Below are 27,532 nucleotides of genomic sequence, written 5' to 3' on the forward strand. Positions count from 1 at the left end.
GGAAACCCTATACCAGGGGTAGGCAACCTCGGCTCTTTTATGACTCATGGACTTGGTGGAGCAGTGGGTTAATGCCTCCTTAAGTAACACCAGCTGCCTGCAATTAGTGCAGGTTCGAGTCCCACCAGGCTCAAGGTTGACTCAGCCTTCCATCCTTCCGAGGTAGGTAAAATGAGGACCCAGATTGTTGGGGGCAATAAGCTGACTTTGTAAAAATGCCGCTTAGGGCCCCCCCCCGAAAGCCCTAATAAGCAGGCATATAAATAGAATGAAGGCTACTGCTAAGCTTGTAAGCTGCCCTGAGTCTTCGGAGAAGGGCGGGATATAAATGGAATTAAAATAAATAAAATAAAACTCCCAGAATTCCTGAGTCAGGAATTCTGGGAGTTGAAGTTCATGAGTCATAAAAGAGCCAAGGTTGCCAACCCCTGCCCTATACTATTTCAGACAAACGGCTGTCCAGTCTCTTCTTAAAAATGTCCAGTGTTGGAGCATTCACCGCTTCTGGAGGCAGGTTGTTCCACTGGTTAATTGTTCTAATCGTCAGGAAATTTCTCCTTAGTTCCAGGTTGCTTCTCTCCTTGATGAGTTTCCATCCGTTGCTTCTTGTCCTGCCTTCGGACGCTTTGGAGACTAGCTTGGCTCCCTCTTCTTTGGGGGCTGCCCCTGAGATCTTGGAACCCTGCTGTCATGTCACCCCTCGTCCTTCTCTTCATTAACAGATACTCCTTGACTTACAACAGTGCCATTTAATGACCGTTCAAAGTTACCCCGGCATTGAAAAAAAGTGACTTACGGCCATTTTTCACAGTTACGACCTTTGCTGCATCCCCACGGTCCTGTGATCAAAATTCAGATGCTTGGCACCTGGTCTGGTTTTATGATCATTGTTGTGACCCAAGGTCATGGGATTCTCTTTTTGTGACCGTCTGACAAGCAAAGTCAATGGGGAAGCCAGATTCACTTTACATCCGGGTTAATAACTTAACGGCTGAGGGAGCCCGGTGGCCTTTTACCCCTTAACTCTTCCAAACATAATGGCTTCCTCCGGTGAATTCCCCACATGACGTGGCCAAAGTAACCGAGACACAGTTTTGTGATTTTGCCTTTCTGCGACATGTCTGCTGCTACGTAGCATTTTCACGTTTGACCTTTGTGGGGATACCATGGCTTGATGGACAGGATTAAATGAAAACTTGGTCGACCAGGCACAAAGAGTAGAGTTTTCCTGATCTATAGCTTTAGGTGAAAGGTGAACAGTACATCATCTAATCCTTCCTTTGATTAATACATTCCAGAGCCAGTCATCTTTACTTCCGGTCCATGTCATTTGAGTTTAGCCTGAACACGTTTTCATTTTCTATTATTTTTTTTTTGCTTTAAGCATTTTACTCAAAAAGGGACGCGGTGGCTCAGTGGGTTAGGAGGCTGAGCTTGTCGATCAGATGGTCGGCAGTTTGGTGGGTCGAATCCCGAGTGCCGCGTAGCAGAGTGAGCGCCTGTTACTCGTCCCAGCTTCTGCCAACCTAGCAGTTCGGAAGCACGTAAAAATGCAAGTAGAAAAATAGGGACCACTCCAGTGGGAAGGTAACAGCGTTCCGTGCGCCTTTGACGTCTAGTCATGCCAGCCACATGACCACGGAGACGTCCTCGGACAAGCGCTGGCTCTTTGGCTTTGAAACGGAGATGAGCACCGGCCCCTAGAGTCAGAAACGACTAGCACGCATGTGCGGGGGAACCTTTAGCTTTACTATTTTACTCAAAACAGGCATTTTTGTAAAAATGGCTAAGGAAACGTTCACAAAGGTGTAAAATCGGATGGATGGATTATTCTGAAATGTAAAAAAAAGATACAGGCAAAGTCATTTTGGATGGAAATTGGGATGTGCTGATGAAGTCCCTCACATCTCTTTCCTAAAGTGCAGTCAAATTAACATGCAAACCTTTAAAAAACCAGAAATGTTGAATCTGCAGGGATTCCGCGTAGCCTGGCTCCATGTCAGAGAGCTCTGTTACCTGAGTTTGAAAATAAATGAGGGATTGTTTGGCCCCCAAACTTGCCATCTGCAGCACTTAAGAGATTGGCAGTGGTCTTAAATCTGACTTTTTGGCTTGGTTTGCACACATGCTTTTCCGGAAGGATGAACACAAAGCACGGCAGATTTTTCTCCTAGAAGAAAAAAAAAAATTTAAAATAAAAATCCCAGTCTGGGTGTTCATATCCTGCTGTCTCTTACACTTCCAGGAATCTCTCAGTCTTCCGGCTTAAAGATTTTTGTTCATGGCGGCTGCCAGAATTGGCTTCAGTATCTGTCTTCCATTTTTTATTTATTTATTTTTTTGGGAACTTCAGTATCTTCCTTCCAATTTCCTATTTTTTTAAATAACAGATTTCTTCCAGCTAATAGGAGTATGAAAAATAGATTGTATCTGGTAAGACGAGAAGGACCAGCTTTGATGCTTTCTGTGCGACTGTTTTGTGTCTTGCTTTTTAACGGGTTTCAAAATTGGGTCCTTTGGGGTTTTGTGTCTGTCTTCTCTTGCGGCCTGTGTTTTGTCTTGAACCGGGGCTATTAGAAGAAAGACAAGCCTTTTCCGATGCTGCTCAGAAGACAAGGAGGGCTGACAGTTGCTTGTCCCCGAACGCTTAATTTAATTCATTTTTCATTCGCTTGCTCTCTTTAGATCCTAATTCTTCTTGATGTACTGTATTTATAAATACAGGTAATTCCTTGTCCTTTGACCACAGTTGAGCCCAACATTTATATTGTTCAGTGAGACATTTGTTAAGTGAGTTTTGTCCCATTTTATGACCTTCCTCGCCACAGTTGTTAAGTGAATCACTTCAGTTGATAAAAATAGTAACCCGGGTTGTTAAGTGAATCTGGCTTCCCCATTGACTTTGCTTGTCAGAAGGTCGCAAAATGGGAACGCATGACCCCGGGACCCTGCGACCGTCATATATATGAGCCAGTTGCCCAGCATCCATATCTTGATCATGTGACCCTGAGGATGCTGCAATGGTCATACGTGTGTGGAAAATGGTCATACGTCACTTTTTCCAGTGCCGTTGTAACTTTGAACGGTCCCTAAATGAACTGTTGTAAGTTGAGGACGATCTGTATTATTTTTCAAGGATATCCCATGTGTGCTTTCAACGTGGCACTGGTTCAATGCTATACTGTCTTTTAATTTAATCTAAAATTAATCTGACTTGAAATCATTCATGGGCCGCTTTTGGGCAAGTTTTTTTTTATCAACCTGTTTTTTTGTTTCAATCATTAAAATGAATAGTTCTTTTTTTGTCTTTCCTGCTTCTCCCCCCTTCTCTTTTTACTACAGAAAACCCACTAAGGAGAGGGGAGAGACTAACCATATAATCTACTTTGATTGGTGGGAATAGGAATATTTTCTGAAGGAACCAGTGTCAAAACCTTACTGTACATAGTTTTTTTTTGCGCAGTGGCAGTATCGTAGCCAGAGGGGTTTACCCCAGGCGCAATTATTGCAAATTGAGGCTAACCAAGGTTCAACCAAATTCTCGTGCAGCATTTATAGAAGGAAAGGACGGAATCCTGGAACTTTTGCATTGGCTGGGGAAATGAGATTTTTCTGCCACTTTAAGCCTCAGCCCGCCTCTTTCCCTCTCTTCCGTAGCAGTGCAGGGCACTTTGGAAAGGAAATTTTGGTCTTAAATAGACAGGAGAACCATTAACAATAAAGATTTGCTCCCTCGGGGGATGACATGTGTAGAACTCCTTAGGATGTGAAGAATGTCATGAGAATGACTGAGGGAAGTAGTTATTTCTAGTCTTAATGAAGAGAAGGACTAGGGATGATGTCACAGCAGTCTTCCAGTATTTGAGGAGCTGTCACAGAGAAGAGGGGGGGGGTCAACCTATTCTCTCTGCCCCTCCCTCCAGGAGGGCAGGATGGGAAGTAACGGGTGGAAATGCTTACTTCCAGAAGTTGCGAATGCTCCAACACTGGAAGTTTTTAAGAAGAGACTGGACAGCCCTTTGTCCTTAAGGGTGTAGGATCTCCTGTTTGTGCAGAGGGTTGGACTAGAAGACCTCCAAGGTCCCTCCTAATCCTATTACTCTATGTCCTTTGGAAGTTTCTCTTATAGGCCTTGGGCAAATCTGTTGCAGAATATAGTGTGTGTCTGTGTGTGTGTGTGTGTGTGTGTGTGTGTGTGTGTGTGTGTGTTGCTGGCCAGACCACCATCTTATTTTCGCTATTTATTTGTTCCTGTTCTCTGCTTCCTTGTTTTTAATCATTTATGGTGTTATTGTTTGTTATATTGTGAGCAAACCACTGTTATGATAGATTTAAATGTTGACCCCAGTGCAAACCACTGCAGTAGCCTTCAGGTCCAACCTTGCTTTGAATTTTTTTGGAAATGCCACCTCTGATCCAGAGGAAGCACATGGAAAGTTTTTCTCAGGAGGTAGTACCTTACCAGTTAAAGACAAAATTAAAGGAGTGGAGAGAATGAAAGATAAGGGAAGAAAGAACTAAAAATTTTTCATCGTAATGTATAATTCATACCAAGGCGTAAAATATTGAACAGACTACTGGGTGTAATGGGTAGATTCCCGGCTGAACGGAACGCATGTGTAAAGAGAGGAATACCCTTCATCTGCCAAAGAATTATTCTCAAGAGTTGAGGGATGTTTTCATTTCTTCTCTGGAACAGATGTGCGACCGGGATATTGCTTTACTTCTCTCATCAACGGCCGTTGCAACAATCAGCTGCAGCAAGTGCTCACCAAAACACAGTGTTGTTGTGACTCTGGACGGTGCTGGTCTCCAGGAGCTACCACTGCCCCAGAAATGTGTCCCATTCGTGCTACAGGTATGGAACCGATGATATGCCATTCAAACGTATAAACCACTTCTTATTTTTGAGTGGGGGACTCTGTCATAGGGAAATGTAGACTCCTATAATGACTTGAGCTAAGACGTTGCTACAGTCCTGAGATGTGGAAACACACAAGGAAACCTCTTGTAGATGCTCTCCAAGGAGAATGGATTGGGTTTTCATTGCTAGGTAGATACATTTTTTTCACGTGTTGTGTCCAGTCTTGCACTTATAGGGCCTCTCTGGTGAATCCGATGGCGTGAATAAATTAATTCCGATTTACTCTTGATTTCCTATAGCACCGGGCTTCTCCTCTCATTCAAACAATCTGTCAAAGACAAGAGGCAAGAAATGAGTGCTTTCCCCCAACTGAGAGCCAGTTTGGTCTAGTGCAGGGGTGGGCAACTTTGGCTCTTTTATGACTCGTGGACTTCAACTCCCAGAATTCCTGAACCAGCATGGTTCAGCTTGGAAACCTCTCCCTTTCCCCTCAGCATGGCTGGCTCAGGAATTCTGGGAGTTGAAGTCCACGAGTCATAAAAGAGCCAAGGTTGTCTACCCCTGGTCTAGTGGATGAGGCACCAGGCTAGAAAATGGGAGAATGTGAGTTCAAGGCTCACCTTAGCTATGAAAGCCAGCTGGGTGACTTTGAGCCAATCATCTGGGGACTGTGAGTTCTAGTCCTACCTTAGGCATGAAGGCTGCCTGGGTGATTTTGGGCCAGCTCCTCTCTCTCAGCCCAACCCATCTTACAAAGTCCTGTTGTTGTGGGGAAAGTAGGAGGAGGAAGGAATATGAGGGATGTTTGCTGCCTCGAGTTATTTATAAAAATAATGAAGGAAGGACAAAAACGAATAAAATAAAAATAGAATCTCTAGCAACAGAAATATTCAAGCCCATCCAGGCACAAGCATACCAGGTGGTTTTTGCTTAGAGCAGACATGTCAGACTGCCGGCCGGCGGGCCGGATGCGTTATGCCAAAACCACACCCACCCCATTGCCGGCAGCAGGGGAAAAACCGCGATACGTTGCGCAAGGTCACGTGAGGTCACGAGTTTGACACGCCTGGCTTAGAGCATCTTCAAATTAACCTCTGTGTTTAATATGGAGTATTAGTCCCTAACTGGCTAAAAAAAAAAGAAAAGAAAAGGCTCGTCCAAATTTGGCAACTTTAAGATCTGTGGACTCTTAACTGCCAGAATGCCCTAGTCAGCACGGCTGGCTGGGGAATTCTGAGGGTTGGAGTCCACAGATCTTAAAGTTGCCAAGGTTGGGGACCCCTGCTATCCATATGAAGCAATGGTCGGTCGTTTTTTTAATTGAATAATTTTGTTTTTTCCTTTCAGATGAGTTCCGCAAATTGTGTATATATGGCAGTTTGCCAGGTGGGAGGCCAGATACCCCCGGCGGCCCAAGACCACCCCCCTTTTTTCCACCTGACATCTTCCGGCCCCCATTTTTCCCACCAGATGGGGTTCCGCCTTCTCAGAGACCGACAGGTAAGATTGGATTTAAATACTTCATTTCCCCCTGGTTTAAGGCTATCTTTCATCTGGTTTGGGGTTTGGGGTTTTCGTTGTTGTTGTTGTTGAGGGTAAAATTGGCTCTTCTTCATCATGGAATCACTTTGGGTAAAGCGAGCGGCGTCCGAGGTTACCCAGATCATTGCAGACCCTAATCGGCTTGCCTATTTTGCTTTCTGCTGCCCTCAGGAAGGTTCCCCCTCCCGAAGTATTTATTTTTATTCTTTTAATTACGTTGGGTAGGGCTTTGAGATATTCCAATGCTTTCTTCTCTTCCCTTTCTAGTCTTCTAGCCAGGAGATGATGTGTGTTTGTTAAGAAACCAAAATCGGGTTAGGAGGGAAGTGTTTCAGGATATATTGGATTTGAAGGGGTTCCTTCCCCCCCCCCAGACTGCAGTTCTAAGTTATCTATGAGCAAATCAGCCCTCCAAAGTGGGTAGCTTTCCAAACAAATCCTTCACCAGGAAATGGTAGAACGTGGGAAAAAGAAGTAAGACTTAGATTGAGGATGGCTATTTGCAGTGACAGTATGCTTATCAACGACGGGTACAACCCCGCTGTAATCGCTCTAATAGATTTTAACAGGTTTTTTCCCCCCGCAAAAAAGTACATCAAATGCATCCAATATTGAACTTTGATTTTTTTTTAAAAATCCAGGTATTGTCTCATTTAATGTCACTCGGTCACAAGCCAACTTCTGCCAGTTGTATCAAAACCTTTGCATTAATGGACGCTGCATTCCAACTCCTGGAAGTTATCGCTGCGAATGCAAGAAAGGGTTTGAACTGGACCTTAGAGGGGAATGCATAGGTACGTCCGCCTGTCAGATTTATGTCGTGCCATGTCTTACTCCTTCCCTTCCCTTCTTTCACTTTTTAGCTGGATGCTCCCTTTCTGAAATGAGCAGAATTTGGAATATGCTTAACTCGGAAGCCTTTAGACCGAATGGCGAACTTGTCTGGAATTGACTCCATGCTGAGTCAAAAGGCAACTGAACTTTGTTTTGCCTTGATGACGTTTCGCTTCTCATCTGAGGAGCTTCTTCAGCTCTGACTGGATGGTGGAGGATGGAAGGATTTATAATCCTTGCAGTCATCTGTTTGTTAGCATTCCCTCTGAGAGTCGTTGAGGCCACTTGGAGGTTTATTTGTGCCCTCAGGGTCACCTGAGTTGTGCAAATGGGTCTGGAAGCTTCTTGGAACTGCTGAAAGGACTGTGTTGTAAATAGGAGATAGGTGGTGTCATATCCCTCCCCCTCTGTTGGCAGAGGGCTGTTCAGTCTTAATTTAGGTGGCCTCTTGGATCCCTCTTTCAAGCCAGGTCCTCCCTGTCCAGAATGTGGACTTTGTTGTCTTCAAAAGAGTGGCCTTTGTCTTTCAAATGCAGGTGAACCGCTGAATCTTGACCTGAGCGGTTTGTTCTCCTATGCGTTTGTGAAGTGGTTGTTTTGTTTCTCCAGTGTACAGATCTGCCCCTGTCTCACTGCACCGAACTGCGTGTATCCCATTGCTCAGTTTGTGTCCGGGTGTTTATCCCTGGTCTGAAGAGTAAAATCTCGCTTTAGCGGTTCGTTCTGAGAAGTCTTAAATTCACCCAAGCAGAGAAAAGTGACTCCATAACATCACAATCCAAGAAATTGAACTTTTCAAGAGTAACGGGGCTTCATATCAGAGTATTGGGGTGATGAAGGATGCATATTCCTAACCAGAGTAATGTATGTAACACTGCTGGGGTTTTCGCAAAAGCGCGCTTTGCAGAGAGCGAAGCAAGTTAGGGAAGGAAACGTTGGCAGCACTTGCCAAAGTTTGCCAAAACTATGTCTTTTGTCTCTTGCAGATGTGGATGAATGCGAAAGGAATCCGTGCATTGGTGGCGACTGCATGAACACCCAAGGTTCCTATGTATGCAAGTGTCGGCCTGGATATCAGAGTACCCCAATGAGGACAGAATGCCGAGGTAAAGAATACCACTGTAAAAATAGTGAAACTGCCACACAAACATCTACCTTGGTGGCTATTTCCAAAATTTTAAACTGTAGTCAGTTCCCACCGAAATACAGGTAGTCCTTCAAGGACAAGAGTTCTGCCGGCATCAAGTTCCCTTCGTCCAGTGCGCTCTCACAGTGAGGGTCTTCTCAGGGTGCCACCGGTAAGAGATTGCCGGCGGACGACACCCAGGGATAGGGCCTTCTCAGTGGGGGCGCCTGCCCTTTGGAACCAGCTGCCAGTGGAGCTGAGGACTGCCCCCGACCTCCGTTCATTCCGCCGGGACCTGAAGACCTGGCTCTTCGAGCTCTCTGGCCCAGGCTGAGAATTATTTTTAATTTTAACTGGGGTTTTATTTATGCAGGGACAAATATAATTTTTTTTTTAAATTTGTTTTTAACTTTTGTATCTTGGTTTTTTAATCACCCTGTAAACCGCCCTGAGTCCTTCGGGAAAGGGCGGTATATAAATGTAATAAAATAAGTAAATAAAATAAATTTAGTGACCATTCAAGGTTACAACGGCTCTAAAAAAAGTGACATATGACTTATGTTTTTCACACTCACGACCATTGCAGCATCGTCCCAGGGTCAATTCGGATGCCTGGCAGCTGACTCGTATTTACGATGGTTGCAGCGTCCTGGGGTCACGTGATCCCCTTTTGCGACCTTCTGACAAGCAAAGTCAATGGGGGAAGCAGGATTCATTTAACAACCGTGTTACTAACTTATCAACTGCAGTGATTCACTTAACGGCCATGGCAAAGAAGTTTCGTAAAACGGGGCCAAAAGTCACTTAACAAATGTCTCGCTTAGCAACAGAAATGTTGGGCTGATGGCCACATCTGAGCCCAACATTTCTGTGGCTAAGCAGAATTTTTTCCCCATTTTACAACCTGTCAGAAGGTTGCAAAAGGGGGATCACATGATCCTGGGACACTGCAACCGTCGTAAGTATGAGTCAGTTGCCAAGCATCCGAATTTAGATCACCATGGGGACACTGCAGTGGTTGTAAGCATGACCAGACTTATCTCGCTTCTGGATTGTGGTGTAAAATATTGTCCAGAATTCCACCATGAGGAATCTGAACTGCTAAGAACTCATTTTGGCTTCTTGCTTTGCAAGGGAAGTCAGATGACAAGTGATAAATCACTTAGACCTCCCAGGATTCACGCCTTTGAATTAAAAAAACGGAGATAGGGTTCTTTTTTTCAACTGCTCACTGCTAGAAAGAGAGGACCAAACCTGGCTTGTGATCTGAAGAAACAAAGCCAACGTTTTTTGTAAGAAGCCAAGAAAAATCAGCTTGCAAATGGTGATCTTTAGGCTCCAAGATGCAGTTACTGGAATTGTGTGCTTAGCTTTTTTTTTTCCTTTTCCCTTTTAATTGAAGTAGGAACATGCAGAGGAAGCACCCAGATCTAAAAAATCTCCGCAGGATTAAGGTGGATCTCTAAGAGAAACAAAGGATTAAAAGATAAAGCCTACAGAATAAAAATTTAAGCACCACAGGCTATAAAAGAAGAAAAGAAACTCAATGATGTTGTGTCATTTGCCAAAATGCCCTCCCCTCCTATCCCACCCCAGCCCTGATGAAAAGGGAGCAGTCACAGCAACGACTTTATAGTGGAGTGAGCAGACAAACCAAGATAGACAAGCATCCACTTAAAAGGATGAGAAAAATGGGCAAAACAGAAACCCAATTCGGCAATAGCTACTATATTTTGTGCCCAAAGCTTCTCATAGTATATTTTTGAGCAAGAAATAATCAGGAAATAAGAAATACAGGCAGTCCTTGACTTACTTATGACCTTTTTTTCACCCTTACGACTGTTGCAGCATCGCACGGTCATGTGATTAAAAAAAATTAAGACGCTTGGCAACTGACTTGTACTTCTGACGGTTGCAGTGTGCCAGGATCATGTGGTCCCCTTCTGTGACCTTCTGAGAAGTAAAGTCAGCGGGGAAGCCAGACTCGCACAACAGCCGTGATTTTAACTTTAACAACTGCAGTGATACAAGGCCAGGTTGTAAAATGGGGCAAAACTTACTTAACATATATTTTTTATTTTATTTTATTATTTGTTTTAATTCCATTTATATCCCGCCCTTCTCCGAAGACTCAGGGCGGCTTACAAGCTTAGCAGTAGCCTTCATTCTATGTATATGCCTGCTTATTAGGGCTTTCACACCCCCCCCAAGCGGCATTATTACAAAGTCAGCTTAATTGCCCCCAACAATCTGGGTCCTCATTTTACCTACCTCGGAAGGATGGAAGGCTGAGTCAACCTTGAGCCTGGTGGGATGCGAACCTGCACTAATTGCAGGCAGCTGGTGTTACTTAAGGAGGCATTAGCCCACTGCTCCACCAAGGCTCTTGACACTTGACAACAGAACTGTTGGGCTCAGCTGTGGTCATAAGTTGAGGACTACCTGTACTTATATTTATTGTCTCTGCTGGCTTTTCTTTCAGATGTTGATGAGTGTTTGCAGAACGGCCGGATATGTAACAACGGGCGATGCATCAACACCGACGGCAGCTTCCACTGTGTTTGCAATGCCGGCTTTCATGTGTCAGCTGATGGAAGGAACTGTGAAGGTCAGGACTGGCAAATCCATTCTGAGCATCTTCTTCTTCATCTCTGCAACTGCCTACAGTGGGATGTTTCTGCCTGCTGGTCCCCATTGCTTTCAATGTTACAACAGTCTGTAGGAATCAAAGTTAAATTTTGCCAACCAACTCATCTGTTGAGATCCATGTGGCCTTTAAACATAATCACCATCAGAATACAGCTGGAAGGGACCTTGGAGGTCTTCTAGTCTAACCCCTTCTCAAGCAGGAGACACCCTACCATTCCAGTCTCTTCTCAAAAACCTCCAGCGATGAAGCAGCCACAACCTCTGAAGGCCAGCTGTTTCACGGGTTAATAATTCTCCCATAATTATACATAATCATAACTCACCAGAATCATAACTCACACAATTCTCCCTAGAACGTCAAGTAAATAATTTTGTGTGTGTGAGGGAAACTAATCAAGGAGAGAACTAACCTAGAACTCAAGGAGAAACTTCCTGACACTGAGAACAATTAATCAGTGGAACGATTTGCCTCCAGAATTTGTAGGTGCTCCAACACTGGACGTTTTTAAGAAGATTGGACAACTATTTGTCTGAAATGGTACAGGCATTACCTGCCTGAGCAGGGGTTGGACTAGATGACCTCTAAGGTCCCTTCCAACTCTGTTTCTGTGGGGATCCACGAACAATAAGCTATACAAGATCTGAAAGAGAAATAGCACATCTCACAAGCAGTTTCTGTGATGGAAATAGATACTCCTGGGAATGTTCTTTAGATCGTACATAGCATCCTGAATTCATTAACATGCTTGATGAGAGACTCTTGCAACATATCCTGGTCCTTCTAAGAAATGTAAACACAGTCTGGTGTGTTGAAACAATCTGTTCACCAAAATCTCACAACTTCACCAAACCTTTGCATGGATCAGGACAAGAATGTTGAAATCTCACCAAGATTTGGCTACTCCTGTCGGCCATTTTTTTTTTAAAAAAAGGATGTACTAATTTGCTCTTACTGTTACACGAAATTGCATCCCAAGGCCTGAGAAACGCTTTTGAACTCCCTACTTTCAAAGAAAAAAGGGAAAAAAAAGTTGGTTTATTACATTCTCCCAGTCCTTTAGAGAGGGTCCACCATCTGCTCACATTTAACAAAAATCCAAGTTCTGGTTACAAGCAGCATTTTTTTGGCAGAATATTATCTCAGTGATTCAGCTGTAAGACTGAGCGCGCCAACATTCTTGTTTGGGATAGAGGCACATTTTTAAAAACCATAAATTACTTTTGCCTGATTTAGAAAGTCAGGGGAAAAAATGGGAGAGGTAAGCATGCCCTGTCTAGAGGAGGCATTTCTCAATATTAAGGGGAACATCTCAATTTTAAATATTATTTTAATATCACTATCCTAAAAGTGAGATGTTACGTTGCTCCTCTTTAACAGAGGCAAATCCTTCAGGAATCCATGCGCCATCCTAGTATGGAGGGAACGGCTAAAGGTTTGAATTGCTTTTAGGTATGGGCCTAAATATTTTTTTAATCTGGAAATCTATCCAAGTGTTTCGTTCAAATATCTCCCTCTCATCATCGCCTCAGTAAATCCCATGTCTTAACAGCGATAAAGTCGGTGCGGTTAAAAGAGCTCATCTGTTTTGTGCCCTAAGCAATGCTGCCAAAAACACTCCCAGGCGTCTGAATTGCTTCAGCTTCTGAAGTAATGGTCTGTCCAGATAGTCCTCAAGTTACAAACATTCGTTTAGTGACCGTTCAAAGTTGCAACGGCACCGAAAAAAGCAACTTACGGCCATTTTTCATACCGTAGTCCCGCGATCAAAATTCGGAAGCTTGCCAACTGACTCGTATTTATGACGGTTGTCGGGTCCCCGGAGGGGAGGGTGTCATGTGATCCCCTTTTGCGACCTTCTGACAAGCAAAGTCCCTGGGGGAAGCCAGGTTCACTTTACAACCGTGTTGCTCACTTAACAACTGTAGAGATTCAACTTATCAACCGAGGCAAGAAAAGGGGCAAAATGAGGCAAAGCTCCCTTAACAGCTATCTTGGTTTACAGCAGACTTTTTGGGCTCCATTGTGGTTGTAAGCTGAGGACTGCCTATACTTGTCTGTAATGCCCGTCTACAAGCTCAAATTCAGAATTTTCTCTGAATTTGGAAATGCGGCACATTAATTAAACGTGCGCAAGGGCCGTCATATACCTGGCTGCAGATGGGGCCGCTGTCTGCTTCACCCTGGGATTTCTCTGCCAATAAAGGAAAATATTTATTTTATTTATTTATATTTTATTTTAATCCCATTTATATCCCGCCCTTCTCCAAAGACTCAGGGCGGCTTACAATCTAAAGCACAAATCAACGTGCTTAGCAATAGCCTTCGTTCTATGCCGCTTTCGCCCCCCCTAAGCGGCATTATTACAAAGTCTTATTGCCCCCAACAATCTGGATCCTCATTTTACCTACCTGGGAAAGATGGAAGGCTGAGTCAACCTTGAGCCTGGTGGGACTCGAACCTGCACTAATTGCAGGCAGCTGGTGTTACTTAAGGAGGCATTAGCCCACTGCTCCACCAAGGCTCATTTGTAGCTCAGGGTTGAAATGAGGGGTCCTTGGTACTCTCTGAAACTGCTTGTTTTCTTGCAGACGTTTCATGACCCAGACTAGGTAACGTCATCAATGCTAATGACACTGTACTAAGGACTAGCACGGATGATGTTAGCTCGTTTGGGTAATGACACCGCTGCAAGAAAACCACCAAGCTCAGAGAGCGCCAAGAACTTCTGCATATCCTCCAATATTCTCCTGTGTTAGTTTATCATTGTCCCGGACCAGGACCTTCTGTATCAAAGGCCATCTCTCAATTTGCCCATTTGTTTAGGACCGTGTGAGATATCCTGTTGCGTTTGTGTCTTGCTTTTGGGCATCTGGTTAGTCACAGCTGGGGGGAAAAATACCAACCTTTGGTTTAGTTTACCAGATTTATTTTTACATTCCCATGGTTTTTTTTTTTAAAAAAAACAAACTCAGGGAGGGAACTTGTGTTCCTCCAGATCTTACTGAGGTGTAATTTCTAGCAGTTTCAGACAAAATGATGAGTGGTTCACAATGCTTTGCTTTACTTTAACAAGATAAGAAAGCATGCAGATCTGCCTTCTGTCTTCAGTGCTGTGTTTAACAACAGAAAAGTGTTAAGAGATCACTCTTACTGTAAGATAACTGCTAGCCTTTAAAGTATCAGTGTTAATCTGAAAAGTACCTGGCCTGGAAGGAGTTTATCCTTGGAAAGCTGAAGAGTGATTTGTCTGGTCTGGAGAAACTCACTAAATTCAACTAAGCAGTTACTCAGACATCACATACACCCTTGAAACCCAAGCATAAGGGATTATACCTTGTAGAAGAGAATACTTGTAGCTCAGGATTGAAATATGGAGTCCTTGATACTTTCTGAGCTGGGTGGTTTCCTTGCAGATATTTCATTATCCGTCTAGGTAGCATCATCACAGCACTGATGAGGTTACCTAGTTGGGTAATGAAATGTCTGCAAGAAAATTAAACTCAGAGAGCACAAAGGAGGCCATAAAAGGGTCTATATTTGGGGCAGTATTCTATAGGTCACTGGAATAATGTTAACGTTCTTTAACGGTGATGAACTTTTGTTTTGACTGTGCGTTCATTTCTTTAGATATGGATGAATGCAGCATACGAAACATGTGTCTTAATGGTATGTGCATCAATGAAGATGGAAGTTTTAAGTGTATTTGCAAACCTGGCTTCCAGTTAGCCGTCGATGGACGTTACTGCAGAGGTGAGTACTTATCTGCAGATGTTGCAAAGGGCAACATATCTGAGATGAAGTGTGCAGTGCAAATATATGATCTGAAACACTCTGCCTCAAACTTGGTATTGTGTTAATACAATTATTAATAAAGGGGAATATATGTAACTCGGGGTTGACATGAGGGGTCCTTGGTACTCTCTGAGCTTGTGAGCAGCACCAATGATGTTACCCAGTTTGGGTAATGAAACATCTGCAAGAAAACAAGCAAGCTCAGAGGAGCACCAAGGACCCCTCATAAGACAGTTATTGTGTTCCATCTTGGAAGAAAACTTGGCTGTTTTAGTGAAAATCATTTCATATGTTCTGGATTTAAGAAACTCCTTGGGAATATCTATTTTGACTACAAAACAGGGTGTTTAGAGGTTCGAGGAGACAGTAAAACAACACACAGTTCATTTGAGAGTTGTATCTTGTGATTGAAGGAGAAAGTTTTGAGTCTTTTGAAGTTATTTTTTTACATCCAACTCATCTTCCACACCCCAGGAAAAAGAAATGCGTAAAATTTTGATCTGGCTTATTTGCAAGAAAGGAGAGCCAGATTGCAGATGGAGTTGAAACAAGAAGACTGCGAATTCTGATCTTCCCTTAGGCAAGAAAGTTGACTTTGAACTAGTCACTCTCTTTCAACCAGCCTACCTCACAGGGGACATTGTTGTGTGGAAAGTAGGAGGAGAGAGCATTGTGTTCAGTGCCCTGAAATAAATAAGGACAGGATATAAATCTACTAACCAAATAAACTATGGCCTCACCCATTTTGTATAATTGTTGCATCCACTGCATTATTTGCCAAAAGTATATCATGCCCATTTGATCATTAAAAAATATCCTCTGCTGTAAAATAAGTGATACAATACAATAAACTCTGCTTCAAGGTAACTCTAGATCAGGGGTCTTCAAACGTGGCCCTTTTATGACTTGTGGACTTCAGCTCCCAGAATTCCTCAACCAGGCTCCTGGCTGAGGAATTCTGGGAGTTGAAGTCCACAAGTCATAAAAGGGCCACGTTTGAAGACCCCTGTTTTAGATAATGCATAAGATAGCCCAGGGCTGTCCCAACGATGCTTTGTTTTTCTTTGAAGATATTTTGCTTCTCATCCAAGAAACGTTTTCCGTAGTAGAAGCAAACTGAAAAAGCTTCTTGGATGAGAAGTGAAACTTTTTCAAGGAAAAACAGAGTCCAGTTGCCTTTTGAAAAAGCACCTTTGGGACAAAGATGATCTGGATGACTGAGAATCCCCATGGACATATCACCCAGGGGCAGGGCTTTCTTGCAAACCCACCACACTGTTAGATTCAAGCCAGAGACTCCTGCATTTTATCGCTATGCTAGACCATAGCAGAATTTTGTTTCTTATATGCAGAGAGGTAGAAACCTAACCTCTTACATAAGGACAGTGCTGGAAACTGAGATAAGTTCAACAATTTATTCACCTTTTTGGCTTGAACAAGAGGTTGGAGGCTAATATGCCAAAGATACAAGCAATTCAAAGTTTTGAACGAGCAAGACTGAATTGTGTGCCAAACAACACAAGCTAAATGAAACACGGAGGTGTTTTGTTCTCCATTTGCCCTTTTAAGGTTGGGGGGGGTGGGGTGGGCAAAAGAAAGAAAAGGCCACACATGCCAAATGTTGTGTATACTGAGGGGAGATGTTAGGATATGATTATATTGTTAAAGGTTACGCATCAACCCACTTGGTATTTTTAAAACATTTCTCTAATCCTCAGTGTTTGGAGAGAGAGAGAAGAGAGAGGAGGAAAAAATGTACAGTTGCCATATCAGGACAAGAAATGAATTTATTTCCTGCTGGGCAGGAGTGTGGCTGTCTGTGTAAAACTGAGCAAGTTAACAAATTCAGAAACACAATTGTGATCAAATAGTTTTCACATTCTCTGGTATGTGCAAAGCCTGAAAAATTGGAGACGGGGAAAGATTGTGGTACTTTATGGGAGAACAGAAATAAATTCACAGACACACAGAGACACACAAATATACGCACAGAGCCATTTTTGGAAGATAAATATTTATTGATCTTGCAATAGAAGAGAGTATCTATAGCTCAGGGTTGAATCATGGAGTCCTTGCTGTTCTCTGAGTTTGGTTGTTTGCTTGGAGACATTTCATTACCCAACTAGGTAACATCATCAGTGCAACTGAGTGTGGGGTTGACTCTCTGTTTATGTGCAATAGTTTGACTGGACAGTGTTGGTGGCGATGGTTTTTCTCCTTGTTAGTTCCTTGTACCTGCTACTTTTTTCTTGCTGGTTCTGGGTAATTTCATTACTACTGTAATCAAGGAACTGCCAAGGAGAAGAGATTTATATATTTACTTACAGGGCTTACATGCCTCCTCAGTCAAAGCTGACTGAGTGGCTTACAGACCATGTTTACATAAGTAAGGTTAAAAGTACAAACTCTAAAGCATAAATAACAACACATACAAAATGCAGTGCTAGAAAAAGAACAGAACAGGACATCCGTTCATCTCCAGGTTACAGGAGGGAGCAGCTCATAACACTCCCACCTCAAGGTTGAATCTCTACTGAATAAACCAGGTTTTGAGGCCTATCCAGCAGTTTGATGGCTATCCCGACCTAAAAGAAAGTGCTATTCCAAACAAGGAGTTGAAAAGAAGTGCTTCCAAAGTCCCTTTCTGTACCGGAAGAGGTTCCCTTTTATGAGATCTTACCAAGATAGAGTCCTGGGAGAAAGTAGTGCTGAAGATATCCGCAGAGCATGAACTATTTATTTGCGTACACCGTGAACAAACTACACTCGAGTGAAAACAGATAAACTGTATATCTTCAACAAAACGGGCTTTTTCTTTCTGACAGATATTGATGAGTGTGAGACACCAGGAATATGCATGAACGGCCGCTGCGTGAACACCGATGGTTCTTTCAAATGCGAATGCTTTCCTGGCCTCGCTGTGGGGTTGGATGGACGTGTGTGTGTCGGTAAGACAAAGTCGCGGTTGACAGTCACGGTTCAGGGCTTAGCGGTCAGTCTTGCAAAACTCTAGAACCCTATTTCCAAATCTGGTACCTTCCAAATGCATTGGGACTTTTGAGGAGGCAGGATTCTCAGTCAAGGTGGGCTATAAATTCCAGATGTTGATGTTTCAACATGTCTAAAAGGCAGCAGGATACACTAGAACGTCACCCTCTTTTGTACAGATAGTCCTCAACTTACAACAGTCCATTTAGTAACCATTTGAAATTCCAGTGGCATTGAAAAAAGTGACTTATGACCGCTTTTCATTAGAACCGCTGTAGCATCCCCATGGTCACGTAATCAAAATTTGGATGCTTGGCAACTGACTCATGTTTATGACAGTTGCAGAGTCCCGGGGTCATGTGATCACCTTTTGCGACCTCCTGACAAGCAAAGTCAATGGGGAAGCCAGATTCACTTAACAACCGTGTTACTAACTTAGCAACTGCAGTGATTCACTTAACTGCTACAACAAGAAAAGGTCATAAAATGGGGCAAAATTGACAAATGTCTCACTTAACAATGGAAATTTTGGGCTCAGCTTCGGCCGTAAGTCGAAGAATACCTGTAAGGGGTGAGCTCAGGTAAAAGGATGTTATTACCAGGATTTGTCTGGAATAACACTGCATGAGAACTTGATCTTACAAGGAAACTATCACAATCCAGTTTTGACCTAAGGTTGCTTTATTCAAAAAGCACCTGGACTTCCATGGGTTTGTTTCTTTTGAAAATGTTTTGCTTCAGTTCAGAAGAAGCTTCTTGGATGAGAGGGGAAACATTTGCAAAGCAAAAACCCAGAAAGTCCACTTGCCTTTTGGAAAAAAGCGCCTTTGGGACAACCACAACCTGGATGATTGAGAATCTCCATAGACAATGCAGTTTTGAGTTCCTTCTTTTCTGAAGCTGATTCACGATGATTAATGGTGACAGTTGTATCTGCGGCTCACTTTTAGCATCGTATGTTAATAAACATGGACATTTTGGCCCTTCTGACTGAAAGCATTTAAGGATTGATTTCCTGCCTGAAAAACGTCCAACTTTTTTATTTTAATGTGTTTATCTAATGTTCCTGAGCATAGAGTGCCAATGCATTGACAGAGATGATGAATCCCATTCGCTGTGCAATTGTGTCTTTATGAGAAGCTTCCTCCTTCAACCTCATTTTGAAAGGACTAGAAAGGAAATGACACAACGGTCAATGAGTAGGAATCCAGCAATTAAAATATTCTCTCTGGTTCTTCCTAATATGGTACAATGCAGAAATGCTGTTGGTGTTCTGAACAAGGGGGAAAAAAAGAATTATCCTTTTAAAAATATAGGAACATGTAGGAAACCATTAATAAAAGGCATGGTACTTCTGATAAGCCTCAACTGCTGTGTACAGATTGTGCTGAGCATTGGTTTGGCTTGCTGCAACTCTGATTCAGATCTCAAACATGTAGAAAGGCAACATAGAATATAATGGGTAGCCAGAATTGTTTGAATCTGCCTTAAAATGGAGTTACTGAATTACGTTCATTCCAAGAGTTATCTATGAATTAGGAATCCAGTCCAAATTCCTGCTTTTAAAATAAATGTAAGATGGCAGGCATGTCTTGGTACATGGAGTGACTTTCCATCAAATTAACATACCTTGGCAAATGGCAACCGATTAACTCTCTTTTGTATTTTTAGCCTTTTGACAGTTTGGCAAAGTAAGGAAGCAGAATTGTTTTACCGAACAGAGTTGTGAATTGTTCAAGGAAGTCGTAACTCTAACCAGGTTGAAATATCTGAGGAGAAAGACAAATGGCTTCCGACAGTTTTTCACTTACTTCTGTAGCTGGGACAATCCAAAGTTAGTTACTGTTAGTATCCCCCAGTTTGGATTAATCCTCTTGGAGACATCGATGGCCTCTGGAGAAAAATAAATTTAAAAAAATCACTTACTTGGCAGAAATGGATATTTTCCACCCATGAGAACTGAGTAGCTAAATGTGAAAGAGGAAGGCATTAGTAAACAGTAGAGAGATTAATCCTTTGGGTATGAGCCTTAGACAGTGGTGGGATTCAGATATGGGAACAACCGGTTCTCTGTGTGGACAGAACTTCAGGAAGTCCATTCTGGGCCTGGGCCACAAAAAATTAGCTACCGGTTCTGCTGAAGTGGTGCGAACTGGTTGAATCCCACTACTGGCCTTCGATGGAAGAAAAAAAAAATCCAAGGAATCTGGTAAATTGGACGGCTGAAATTTGATGGTGGTCCTTAGGCATTTTTCAAGAAAGCTATTTTTTGGTTGTCAGCATATGACTTGAGGGGCGCACTTCTTGGCACCATTTAAAGATTTCCTCGACTTGTGCTCAGCATCAGGTGTCTGCATGTGCATACAGGTTGTTCTCGACTTACAACCATTTAAATACAGTGGCTTATGAATTATGACTGGTTTTCCCACTTATACCAGTACACCCATGGTGACGTGATCCCTTGGCAACTGGCATGTATTTATGACGGTTGCACTGTCTTGGGTCATGTGGTCACTGCTGGCCACCTTTCCAGATTCGCTTAACGAGCGCTTGATTCATTTAACCACTGCAGCGATTTGCTTAACAACTGCAGCAAGAAAAAAGTCATAAAACGGGGCAGAATTCTCTTTAAACGACTGCCTTGCTTAGCAATGGAAATATTGGAGTCAAAATACAAGTTCTCTTGGCAGAAGAAAGAATGTGCGAAGGCCTTCTCTGAAGATGACCTCCTTGTCTAGACAGCAGTCTGGAGATTTTGTGGTTCTCCATCCAGCTAGTTTCCGGGACTAGCCTTGTTTAGGTTCTTACATTAATCTAGGTTAGTTAAATGCTGCCACCTGCTGCAGTTTACCAGCATCAGTTCTATTGAGTTTCTACGGAGATTCTCAGCCATCCAGGTCATAGTTATCCCAAAGGTGCTGTAGTTTCTTGGAAAACGGGGAAAAACAAAGTCCAGTTGCCTCATGGAAAAGCACCTTTGGGATCTGTGGAGTTTCATGAGGAAACCTGGGCTGAATGGCATCAGCGTGCTAGGCCACAAGAGGAATCTGATGGTGCAGTGCAAGGATGGGAAATTAATCTTCAGCCATTAATTTTGGGTTCTGCAGAATTGCTGAACTACAATTTACCTCAGAAGTGCTTTTTTTTTCAATAGGCCACCAGACTTGGTTTTTCCCAGTTGCCTTTTGAGAAGGAAAAAAAAATAAAGTCCATTGGCCTTTTGAAAAAGCACTTTTGGGAAAACCATGGCCTGGAAGACTGAGAATCTCCATAGGCAATTTACAATTTATGCATAACTGTAGTCGGGAGGGATAATGAAGGTAGGGATTTGATGAGGATGTGAGGACATCTGTCACCCCATTGATTGTCAGGGTTGATTCGGCAATGTTTGAAACGCCACCGTTTCTCCATTCCTGGTTTAGCAGATAAGAAGAGCTTTTTAAAGGTGGCCACCGATTGACTTTTTAAAATTAAAAATGTTTTGAGAAAAATAAAACGGAGGGGGCTATTTGTCTCTCTTGAACAATTCCTGAATCAATGGGAGAAAATGCTGCGGAGATTGTGCGGCCTTGAATCCTGTCATAAATAGCTCCCAGCTTGTCTGTAGTAACTTCAACTGGTCATAAGTCAGGAGTTATTTGCAATCATGTAGCTATGACAATTGAGACCACCAACCTGGCTGCTAACTGAAGAGGTTGCTAAGTGAAACCATGTCTGTGCTTATGCTCTTACTTCAGCTTTCCTGAGAAGGTGGGTAAATGTGAGGATTGATTGCAAAGTTGTTTTTTCATCATGGTTGTAACTATGAATGATTGTTAAATGAGACAATCACAAAACCAGAACTATCTGTATTCCTATTGAATGTATTTGACAGCTTTTTTTTTTTAAAAAAATCTCATTCAGATACACATATGCGAAGCACCTGCTATGGGGAATACAGAAGAGGCCAGTGCGTTAAACCATTATCTGGCGCAGTCACTAAGTCTGAATGCTGTTGTGCGAGTACAGATTACGCCTTTGGGGAGCCTTGCCAACCATGTCCTGCACAAAATTCAGGTACAGTGTGATTCACACATCCCCGAGATTTAAATCCCTTATCTGTCATTTGTAAAAGAGGTTCAAAATGCTAGAACAGAATATGCTATATTATCTACCACACAGAGGTGCTAACAATGATTTCATTCAATCTTTTCAGACAACAGAGTTGTCAAATAGCTAACAAATGCTACACTCTAATTTTTTTTTAATTTCATTTTGTTCAGTGGCAGACACTATAATTATTTTTCCTGCATGTTCTCAGGTTCATCTTGAATTTTGCCTTTTTTTTAACCATACTTAAGATTTTGCCATTTCTTTAAGTAGTCCTTTCTAAAATGTTTCATTCATTCATTCATTCATTCATACATACATACATACATACATACATATTGAGTAAACTCATATGCTGCCCATATTTCAAGCTCACTTGTCATGTGAACTTTGTTGCTAACATAAGGACACCTGCCAAACCTGTGATTGTTTTATTTGGGGAAAATTTTTGTTATATAATGATAGATTCCTCTAGGACAGGTGTGCAAAAATCTTTACAATGTAGCAGCTGACGATAAAATGGCATCGATGTGCATAAAATATCAGGGATTGTAAATTTCTCATGCCCCTCATGGAGGACAGAAGAAATGGAGCATGATATTATTATGTAAAGTTCTTTTGGGTCACAGAACATGCCAAATGCTGTAAATATTCTCAAATGTATGTTTGCGCATTGGAGATGTAATAAGTTTTCCCCAAACTCCTCTTAAATTGTAATCTCTGCTTAGGCAGGGTTTATTGAAACACCACTGAAGTTTCTTGGCCCAGTCTCTCAGAAAAAGAATATTCTGGAATACTGAGTCCAGAAATTGGTGTAATGTGTTTTTTTTTGAAAGAAAAGGTACCACGAGAAGCCTGTACATGTTTAACCTTTATTTTAACTGGCAGATCTGAGAAGGGGACAGAGAAGATCTCTTGAAGCGAATTAAACTGGCTTTAACCAGTGTGCAAACTTGAAAGAAAGATTGCTACTCTTTGCCATGTTAGTTCAAACAGTCAGAAAGATTCTGGAAAACTATCAGAGCAAGAAAAACCCTGCTGTTATCAGCTCACCTCTTTTAAAACTGTGCAACTGAGCCGAAGCATTTTGTAAATGCAAATGGCCTTGTGCCATGGACTTCTGTTTTGTATTTGAATTAATTTCACAGAACATTTCCACATGTGGAAGCATTTTTTTCCCCTCCTCTGGGCTGTGTTTTGAGCACCTTTACTGTTGTTTGAGAACGGATGGCAAAATAGAAGACAGCTATCAACTTTTAATTTTGGGGATGGGGAGGGCTGCAAAAAAAAAAAGTTTTTTTTTTCTTTCATAGCTCACAAGGACATTTTCCTGTGGGCAGTTGTGGTGGTCTTCTCTGCACTCTTTGAGTTTTAGTCTTAGTAGAAAAGAATATTTGTAGCTCAGGGTTGAACTGTGTGGTCCTTGGTGTTCTCTGAGCTTGGCTGTTTTCTTGCAGATGTTTCATGACCCAACTAGATAACATCATCAATGCTACAATGCTACCATAGCCTTCATATATTTTTCTGTTGGTTGGATTAATTGGGTAGGTTTCCCCCCTCCCTCCCATGTTAGCTATGTTTCAGTTTAGATTTCAGACTGGATTACCAGTCTTATTTGCTAAGATGTAAGGGACTATTTTCGTTGTTAATATACAACTATGTTGCAGCCTGCAATTCTAACACTATTTTTTTGAGGTTTTTTTTTGCAATTTCTGTGAAATGAAAAGTCTTGGTCATTTCAGTTGCTTCTCAACATTTCTGTACATTCATACTAAGCGCTCACGTGATATTTTGAGCTTGGCATGATGTTCAGCCCACCTATGATACTGCAGCTTACTGAAGACATGATTGATGTGACTTACTCAATCGTGATTGAAAGAATCCTGATTTTGCAGTGTGAACCAGCGCAGTCTTTCTCTAGCCACTACAAATCTTCCAGTCTTAAACCCATAGAAGAGGTAGGAGATGAAGCTGCTTCAAAACAGCGGCTTTTCAACATCTTGAAATTACAAACTTGTGTTTGTGTCTACTTGGCAGCACGTCCTGTTGAGGTCAATGTGTTCCATTATACTCCAAAATCCATCTTGTAGAAGATTGTAGAAACCTCTGTATTTTTTTAAAAGTATTCTAAATCTCTTGTCTAATTTTTGTCACTTTTTCTCTTCCAGAGGAATATCACGGTCTTTGTAGCAGTGGGCCAGGAATTACAGCATCAGGAAATGGTAAGCTTGTAAGCTGAATTTCATGCAAAATTGGTGTAAAGGAGTACACAATGAAAAGTTGTCCTAATTGTTCTGATGAGTTAAAAAATTACATTTTACTGGGTTGTTGTTGTTTTTTTGCAGATATCAATGAATGTGCGTTGGACCCTGACATTTGTCCCAATGGAATCTGTGAAAATCTGCGTGGGACATATAAATGCATATGTAATTTTGGATATGAGGTGGATTCAACTGGTAAAGTCTGCTTAGGTATGATGTTTTCCATATGCCTCTTAACGCTTTCCCAGATCGTAGCTCATCATTTTTACATTAGTTTTAACTACAGGTAGTGTTTACCATTTGCTTCCCTGATTTCCGCTTATCCTTTTAATTTTGTTCTCTTCTTCCTGATCCCGTATGCTGCATTTTCTTTGCTATCAGGTTGCTTGATCCTTATGTGTTCGCTGCGCTTAGAAAGGTTATTTTTCTGCACAGTAAGTGCAATGGCTGCCTTTCCTGCCTTGAAGCAGGAAGCATACAACAATTGCAGCGTAATTGTTCTTCTGACTACGGAAAAAAAATTGGAAACCTCCAGCACCACCTACTCATGTCGTCATCCCAATTTTTCTGAAAAATGACACATGAGCATCAACGAGTGAGGATGTGGCTTACGTTCTTGTAGTGGTTTGATTTGATTTTTGACAATAACAGAAATATGTAATCTGTATCCTTCACATGTGTCTGTCCAACCAAGTAGACTGGACTAAGAAACCAGTGCCCGATAGTTGTGAAATATAGTCCAGAATTGGAACAAGGGGCTTTTTCACAGAGAGCAAAGAGACAACTAGCTTGGAATTTTGGGGGTGCAGGAAGAGAGCGAAGACGGTCTTTCCTTAGTAGTTCACAGGGTATAATTAATAGTTATACAGATAGTTACTTGAGTTTGAAAAGATTTCTGCCTATAGGCAAACAACCATAAAGAAACTGCTCTGAAGTAACTCTTGGTGTCGCCTTTGGTTCCTTGACCCTAACCTTAATCTTGCCATGTTGTTGTTGTTAGCTGCGAAGTTGTGTCCGACCCATCGCGACCCCATGGACAACGTTCCTCCAGGTCTTCCTGTCCTCTACCATCTTCTGGAGTCCCTTTAAGCTCACGCCTACTGCTTCAGTGACTCCATCCAGCCACCTCATTCTCTGTCGTCCCCTTCTTCTCTTGCCCTCAACCTTTCCCAGCATGAGGCTCTTCTCCAGTGAGTCCTTCCTTCTCATTAGGTGGCCAAAGTATTTGAGTTTTAGCTTCAGGATCTGGCCTTCTAAAGAGCAGTCAGATATACACTGTGAACTGCTAAAGATTCTATGCTACTGTTGTCTCTCTGTCCTCTGTGAAAGAGCCTGTCCCTCTGACTCTGGACTACATTCCACACAATAGGTAGGACTACTTTTATTGTAGCAGCTATGGCAGCAGCGTCTTGCAAATCTGAATGTGTTTTCCCCTTCCTCAGCTGATCTTCACACGAACACGGGAAGGGGTTTATATGAAATGTTTTTAGAAGTTATTACCTTGGCTCAGACTCAGCCCTCCCTTTAACTGAACATTGCCTTGGTAGCTGCTCTTCTCCTGTCCTTCAAGGTGGACCACCGGTTGAGAACCACTGGCCAGTGGTACGGCCCTGTGCCATGAAAATGTTACATCAGTAAAGAAGAATATTTGTAGCTCAGGGTTGACCTGAGGGGTCCTCGATGCTCTCTGAGCCTGCTTGTTTTCTTGCAGACGTTTCATTGCCTAGCTGGGTAACATCTTCAGTACTAGTCACTAGTTTGGGTAATGAAACATCTGCAAGAAAACAAGCAGGCTCAGAGAGCATCGAGGACCCCTCAAAGTTATATCAGTTTCGAGCTAGACCTACTGTATTAAGAAAGTTTTGATGTGACTCTTTCTGCATTGGTGACTCAGCTCCTGGATCAAATCTGTTAGAAGGGTTTTATTGCCTTCCAGCAGGCCACATTCATAAAATGTTGCATGCAGACAAAATGTCAGGCTTAATGAAATCTGTTCTTAAAATATATATTTACATACTGTCACATAATAAAAGGTTCGCTGGATCAGTTTTATGAGGGGTTCACACGATACTGCCCTCCCTTTGGAGTTCTGTTGATTTCCCACGACTTCATCTTTTTTTATCTCATTGGAGAAAAATATTCTTAAGAAGAAAAACTCAGATTATCTTCATGACACCTTTGATCTTTCTTGAAATACCCATTTTCCTTGCCATAGGCAGATAGGAGGTTTGGGAACTTGTTGTACAAAGCACAAAAATGGCAGATAGTTTACTTCATTTCCACCGGCTTCGATGTTAACTCAAACTTTCTTTCATAATACTATATGGAAAAACGTTCCTATCAGTGAGGTCTATTCCTTTTCTTAAATAAAAACTTATTTTACAGCCTCATGTGAAAGAGACAAACCCCCCCCCCAACATTAGTGGCATTGGAGCATGTTATTTTTGCAGACATTGCTGAATTATCTTCATCATCTTTGCAGACATTGATGAATGTGCCGTGAACAGGTTGCTTTGTGACAATGGGCAATGCAGGAACACACCTGGAAGTTTCACTTGTACCTGTCCCAAGGGATTTGTGTATAAACCGGATCTACAAACATGTGAAGGTAATGAAAAAGGTCCATTTTTCCCCCCCTCAAAAGTTCTGACTGATTCTAAAGTGGGGGTCAAGTTTATAGGCTACATTTGCTCCCAATAGGATAGTTGGTAATATTTGTGTAATAGTTAATTCTGTTCACTTTAACTCTGTTCATTTTATGCAGACAACATATTCCCTGTTCTAAAGTTTTAACATTGGGGAACTAAAGCACAGGTAGTCCTCGATTTATAACACTTCATTTAGTGACTGTTCAAAGTTACAGCGGCACTGGGAAAAGTGACTTATGACCGTTTTTCACATTTATGACCTTTGCAGCATTGCTTTGGTCACACGATTAAAATTCAGATGCTTAGCAACTGACTCATATTTATGACGGTTGCAGTGTCCAGGGGTCACGTGGTCCCTTTTTGTGACCTTCTGACAAGCAATGTCCATGGGGAAACCAGATTCACTTAACAACCATGTTATTACAACGCCTTGAGCCTTGGTGGAGCAGTGGGCTAATGCCTCCATAAGTAACACCAGCTGCCTGCAATTAGTGCAGGTTCGAGTCCCACCAGGCTCAAGGTTGACTCAGCCTTCCATCCTTCCGAGGTAGGTAAAATGAGGACCCAGATTGTTGGGGGCAATAAGCTGACTTTGTAATAATGCCGCTTGGGGGGGGGGCGAAAGCCCTAATAAGCAGGCATATACATAGAATGAAGGCTACTGCTAAGCACATTGATTTGTGCTTCTTAGATTGTAAGCCGCCCTGAGTCTTCGGAGAAGGGCAGGATATAAATGGG

General features: G+C 42.3%; 1 protein-coding gene across 1 annotated transcript in view; it reads left to right on the top strand.

The window, feature by feature from the left end:
* Positions 1 to 27,532, top strand: part of FBN1 (fibrillin 1) — a 164,873-nt gene that overhangs the window by 69,964 nt on the left and 67,377 nt on the right. The window contains exons 11-21 of the mRNA XM_083371054.1: positions 4,700 to 4,858; positions 6,212 to 6,364; positions 7,048 to 7,200; positions 8,227 to 8,346; positions 10,849 to 10,974; positions 14,644 to 14,766; positions 17,634 to 17,756; positions 21,700 to 21,852; positions 24,054 to 24,107; positions 24,231 to 24,356; positions 26,629 to 26,754. Coding sequence (XP_083227180.1) covers positions 4,700 to 4,858; positions 6,212 to 6,364; positions 7,048 to 7,200; positions 8,227 to 8,346; positions 10,849 to 10,974; positions 14,644 to 14,766; positions 17,634 to 17,756; positions 21,700 to 21,852; positions 24,054 to 24,107; positions 24,231 to 24,356; positions 26,629 to 26,754 — 1,416 coding nt within the window. The remainder of the gene's footprint in view (positions 1 to 4,699; positions 4,859 to 6,211; positions 6,365 to 7,047; positions 7,201 to 8,226; positions 8,347 to 10,848; positions 10,975 to 14,643; positions 14,767 to 17,633; positions 17,757 to 21,699; positions 21,853 to 24,053; positions 24,108 to 24,230; positions 24,357 to 26,628; positions 26,755 to 27,532) is intronic.

This window comes from Vipera ursinii, assembly GCF_947247035.1.
Source record: "Vipera ursinii genome assembly, chromosome: 11".
NCBI classification, from domain to species: Eukaryota; Metazoa; Chordata; class Lepidosauria; order Squamata; family Viperidae; genus Vipera; species Vipera ursinii.